Raw genomic sequence first — 5,684 nt, forward strand, 5'->3', positions numbered from 1 at the left:
AATGGTAGAAGCTGGATTTTGTTCAAGTCAAGAAATTATTGTATAGTACTAGAATATGACTCTGTTTATGAGTTATAATATAGGCAAATGACACTAGTATTTCTTACTTTTAGAGTATATCAATAAATATCCATTTATATTATAATACATGAAAGAATTATACCACGTGACTCTACTCCAATACCACACTATAGTCACCCATTCATGTCTTAACAAGATATGTTTACGCATAATAAATCAGGAGCCAAATGAGATAACTAACAAAAACTGATAAAACTTGGACTTTGTGAGAGAAAATTGAGAGGAATGCCTCATCTTATTAATCAATGTCCATGTAATTGATAAATATTTATAATTATAAGATACTATAAACTTTAGGGGATGAAAAACATGAGAAAAATTAAAAGAAAAAATAGTAATGAAAATTTTAAGAAAAAGAAAAAGAAAAAAGAGACAAGGAAGGTTTTGCCAATATATCCAACGTTTCCCTCGTCTAACGGCTACCCTCCCAAATGTCTTTGACTACCCGCCACACCGTTTACCATATTTACAATGTGACAAAATACCAACTATATCCCCACATCATTGTTGTCTCAACCCATCAGGCACCACAACCACATTGATACCACTGGGAAGGCAATCACCAGTGCCCCGGCAATCTGAATTGCCGTCGGATTCAAGCTGAACAACCATGGACTCGCTGGCCGACATACTGTTGGTGCCGCCAAGGCAGGACTTGAGCTGCTGGAGGCTTGGAACGAGAACCTTTTCTGCCCATTCCTCTAAGCCAGTCCGGCCTAGCCATATCGCACTTAAGATCTTTTCAACAGCATCCTCTCTCAATTCTAATGAAACCCCCTCACCCAAAATCTTCGAAAATCTTTTTCTGATGGAGTTTGTGATGTTTAGCCGAATGGGGTTGAAGTCCACTGGCTTGAACGCAATGGCACCATCAACTGTGTCCAGCAATTCCCGAGGTACTGCTGAGGTTGTGACTGTGAGTAAGGGCCTGCTATTGAGGCGACTGTCATCTTCATGATCAACTGTGAGATCACTTGAATTATGTGAGCCATCTGCCCTGTCATCCTCAGTATCCGCAGCTTCATTCAGATCGAACCCTAAAGCTGAACCTGTCTCCTTCCTAGGCTTCGTGGCTCTGTCATCATCCTGTAACCAATTGGGCCGTCGTTTTGCCGTCCTTCCACAAACAGATAGCTTTAACTGCCAACTGCTCCTTGCTATACTGGCAAGCTTTTCTTCAAGTGAATTGCCCTTCGATAAGGGTCTCAGATGTTCTGGCAACCAATTTGCCGTGAGGATGAAAATAACATTTCCAAGACTGATTTCACGACCATAAGAGTCAGCAAGACGACCTCTATCCATTGCCCGTTTTATGCTACCACAAGCTATCATATCTGCTTCATTAATGTCCTCAAGCATGATTACTGCACAGGGGTTCCCCTTAACTGCCTCTGCTATTCGGTCCACCACTGTTTTACCGCGGAAACTCATATCAGACTGCAAATTACTGCGTTGGGAGCCAAGACTTATCATCACTGGGTTGGACCTTGATACTAGTTCTGAAAGAGCTGATGCCATCTTCTTCTTGCCAACACTGTCCGGGCCCATGAACAATAGCCACATGTCTCCCCGTGATCCGGCACCACGTCTCCTTCCATTGCCCAACTTGCATTTTGTCACAGTTTCAGCAACAGCAGTTGCTGCTTCTTGCTGCCACCACACTTCCATTAAACCTTTGTAAAGCTTTTTGAATGAGTCAGCATCTACTTGACACGATTGTTTATCATCAGTTTGCAATTCAATTGGCTTGCTCTGTGGTTCAGAAGGCATGCAACCCAAAAAGTCTCTGATGCGCTCTTTATGCGCTTGGTCAGGGGTGGTTTCTGTGACTTCTGTTTGCCCAAGAACCAGCTCTGTCCGTACAGGGCTTCCAGGTTGGGAAACTGCCCGTTCAGATGGTTGGCTGGTCAGTGGATTTGTGTTCAATTGCAGAGCCCCAAGGTTTTTATTCAGATGTGATTTGGGTTGGAAAGGTTGGCGAGCAAGCAAGTGTGGATTGTACAAGCCCGTCATTGAGAGAGCTGTTGGAGCAATTCTATCTGAGGTGATACTATGCTGATGAAAACTAGGATGAAGACGCACACATGTATCCCTCCATTCTTTCTGTAGTTCTTCAGTCTTCTGCTTCAGGATCGGATCTTGGTCTTTAGTCTATGAAGAGAAAAATGGAAAATTCATTAGTTCCTACTAAAGTCTATTACCACCAAGAGGAAAAAACGAAAAAGAAAGAACAAGAACTTTTGGAGCAATTTGAGCTTGCTCAACTCACCTGCGTTTCATCTAATGTTTTGGCATGACCATCATGGGCTTTAGCATTCTGCAACCACTGTGGTAGTGGTGGTTGTGCTGCTTCTGATGATTTCTCAGACTCCTTGGCAACCAGTTTTGCAAGTTCTTGCTCATAACTCTGTGTACATTGTGGACAACGGCTTGCTCTTCGAGTAGGATCCAAGTTCTCAGAGAGAAGTCTTGGTTGAGCAATTGATGTAGTTGGAAAGCTTTTCAATGGGGACAAAGATTCAACTGAGCTACTGAGGATCCCGTTGCTCGTCCCAATCCTAAAAAAGAAGATATATTAGAAAAAATATACAAAAACTCGAAGAAAAGGGTAAAGAAGCATTTCAAAAAATAAAGCCTAATAGGTTGAAGAGCATCCAAGATGCTATCCAAGTGTGATTCAAACAACTTCAAATTGAAACTGGAACTAGGCCTGCCCCAATATCAAATATAATTAAAGATTCCATCAGTTATCCAAATTCTCCAAATCAAGCAAGTCTCTGAGCTCACACAAAATCTAAAACTTTGGAATTAACAACTTTTCGCAGAAGATTATTCTAAATGAGCAGTGTTCAAGATTCCATAAACAGAAACTCTGGATAACATCATCCATCAAACGTGAAAGAACTAATCAACAAAAACCTTCCTATTTAGGCGTATAGCTCATGTAACTTAAGTCATTGAAGCCAGACAAATACAAAATTGTGCAGACAAGAAAAGGAGAACAAGTTCCATGGTCACAGGAATATCTGGTTATGGAATGTAGTTTCTCTAATTCAAATAAATAAGAACACCAAGCATACCTTGGAAACAATCCTGAAAGAGGCGTTCGGGCAGCAATTGGCACTGCCTGTAGATCCCAATCAGTTTCCATTGAAGGGTGATAGACTTGGCACCTCAAATAAGTCTCACAAGTAGCAGTTCCGATCAACCAAAGCCGGCCACCATTACCACCACCCTCTCCAAACCTGGCCAATAGCCTTCCCATTTCGACCACCGCTGCCCGCCCCGCCTCCGAAACCAACTGCTGCTGGACCGGACCTGAACCAGGAACCCCTCCAAAGCTGCCAGGCTGTTCCACCAGCCATTTCAAGTCACCCAAATTAAGAATCACCCCACCCCCATTTGAATTCGCCATCCGGGTCTCAACCAAACCCCCTAATTCCTTCATTTTCCCAACCATCTGGTTCCTATCCAAAGAAACCTCCTTCTCCAAATGAACAACCTCAACATTCTTCAGCGGCCCTTCACCCAATTCCCTGTTCTCAATCCTCCTCAAGACCTCTTTCGTAACTGCCTCGGGCTCCGAATCACCGACTAACACAGGGTTCCTCTTCTTCGCTTTCAACAATATATCACCAACCCTCTTAACCTCCTCTCCTCTATGTTGTCCGGATTGCGCAGCAGCAGCCCCCTGCGGCTGCAGCCTCGGATTCAAATACAAATTCCGGCTCCCAGGGGGCGCTGCTGGAGGGCCGCCCGGGCGGAATCCCAATCCAATTGGGGAGGAATTGACGGCAGCAGAGGAGGCGGCGGCGGCTGAAGAGTTGAGCGATTGTTCAATAGTGGCTTTAACGGCGGGGCTAGAAAAACTAGCCTCACGCATCACTCGGCTCACACTTGGGTCATCCAGAATTGAGATTATGAGCTGCTCGAGCTCAACTTTGACCGCTAAGAGAGGCTGCTGCTGCTGCTCTGGGCAGCCTCTGCGCTGATGAGCCTGAGCTCGCTTCAAGGCGGCCATGAGAGCATTGGAGATAGGGGGCTCCATGCCGGGGCTCATGTTTTGGGCGGTGGGCAAGCGCTCGAGCGCCACACTGAAGCAGAGCTCGAGAGCTCTGCACTGTAGAGGGTGAGAGGAATTGGGGTGAGATTTGATGCATGCTTGACGGAGGAAGCCGGTGGGCGAGGACAAAAGGGTTGCCGCCACGTGTAGCGGCGTCGTTTGTCCGTGGTTCCGTCGACCCGCTTCGGCGATCGAGTGGTTCAACACGCTCGCCGCCTCTGGGGTTAAGGTTTGCTGGATCGTACTCAACCCCGCTCTCATTTCTTGGAATTCAAACTAACCACCAAGAATTCCAAATCCAAATAATTCAATTTTATGTGGGTTTTTTGAGCTGGGTTTTGAGTAGCAAACGCTCAAATGAAGCAGCTTCAAAGCTTTGGTTTGGTTGTGTTTTTTGCTGGCTATGTTTGTTGGGTTGGGTTTTTCTGTTCTTTGGAGACTTGTGCTGTGAAATTCAAGCTTATCAGGAAACTGAGAGACACAGAGAGAGAGAGAGAGAGAGAGAGAGAGAGAGAGTACCCCACCAGACAGCGGCAAATGAAAATGGTTTCACAGGTCCAGGTGTGGATGCTTCATCGAATTGGACAAATTTGCATTTTCAGGGCTGTGAAAGAAAACCAATCTACAAAAATAGCTTTTTACAAACACAAACAAAATATCAAGGAAAGCAATAGCTCCCTTATTAGTTTTCCTAAGCCTAAAGGGATCTCACTATCTATCCTGTTTCTTTCTTTCTTTCTTTCTTCTTCTTCTTCTCCTTTTTCTCTTTTTCTTTTGCTTTCTCTCTCACCAAGTGTGTGTATATGTGTGTGTCACACAAAAAAGCTATAAGAGAATTCAACGCGAAAAGGAAAGATCAGATCCCCTCCTTCACAAGAACCTCCCTTATTTCTCTTCCTTTCCCACTCTCTCTCTCCCTCTCTCTCTCTCTCTCCCCCTTTTTCAGTTTTCTATCTCTATCTATTTGAATCAGTAACATTTAAAAACAAAAAAATAAATGGCCAAAGAAAAGAAAATACAGAGACCAGGTAAAAATGGACCCAACCCTTTCAAATATTACAGGGCTGCATGACAACAAACTAACCGAAGTAGAGAAATTTGATTCTGCTTCTTTTGGGTTCCCTTATGGAATAGTGGGTGAGAAAGAATTTCAGGAAAATAGAGAGTTGGAACTTGAAAGTACCAACAGTTTTCAAGAATTTCTGGAAAATGCTCTGTGAGCACAGAAATGTGTGATCTCATTTTTGTATGTCATCTTCTGTTTATTTTCAATTGATTAATTCACATTTTTGTTGCATATGTTCTTTTTTATAAGTTTTTTGAGGGGATGATGTTCATTCTAACAGTTTGTTTCAGACAGATCTTAGGAAAACATATTTTCTATTACAATTTTAGTAAATTGAATTAATGTAATCCTACCATCTACATATGCTAAAGTGGAGTTTTTGTTTTTAATCAATAAGATGGAAAATTCGAATTTAGAGACTTCAATAACGAGAAGATAAATATCACTAGATTATATTTTTTTGTTAGTACAAGT

At 43.1% G+C, this 5,684-nt stretch overlaps 1 protein-coding gene across 2 annotated transcripts; it reads right to left on the bottom strand.

The window, feature by feature from the left end:
* Positions 1–297: 297 nt before the first annotated feature.
* Positions 298–5,363, bottom strand: LOC117630165 (protein SUPPRESSOR OF MAX2 1). 2 transcript variants are annotated; one of them, XM_034362920.1, is made up of 4 exons: positions 4,669–5,363; positions 3,162–4,589; positions 2,351–2,639; positions 298–2,232 (listed from the first exon to the last, which is right to left on the bottom strand). In XM_034362920.1, the coding sequence occupies exons 2-4, from the start codon at positions 4,403–4,405 to the stop codon at positions 583–585; spliced, it is 3,183 nt and encodes a 1,060-aa protein (XP_034218811.1). In that variant the 5' UTR covers positions 4,406–4,589; positions 4,669–5,363; the 3' UTR covers positions 298–582. The 2 variants fall into 2 exon arrangements, with proteins under 2 accessions (XP_034218811.1, XP_034218806.1); XM_034362915.1 differs by having other exon boundaries at positions 3,162–5,363.
* Positions 5,364–5,684: the final 321 nt, after the last annotated feature.

This window comes from Prunus dulcis, chromosome 1, assembly GCF_902201215.1.
Source record: "Prunus dulcis chromosome 1, ALMONDv2, whole genome shotgun sequence".
Lineage (NCBI taxonomy): Eukaryota > Viridiplantae > Streptophyta > Magnoliopsida > Rosales > Rosaceae > Prunus > Prunus dulcis.

Excerpts from the sequence above, each read along its gene's own strand:
- LOC117630165 (XM_034362920.1), bottom strand. The coding sequence starts at position 4,405 with ATGAGAGCGGGGTTGAGTACGATCCAGCAAACCTTAACCCCAGAGGCG. Across the intron at positions 2,640-3,161 it reads CTTTCAGGATTGTTTCCAAG|GATTGGGACGAGCAACGGGA; the intron begins GTATGCTTGGTG and ends CTTCTTTTTTAG. Across the intron at positions 2,233-2,350 it reads AAACATTAGATGAAACGCAG|ACTAAAGACCAAGATCCGAT; the intron begins GTGAGTTGAGCA and ends TTCTCTTCATAG.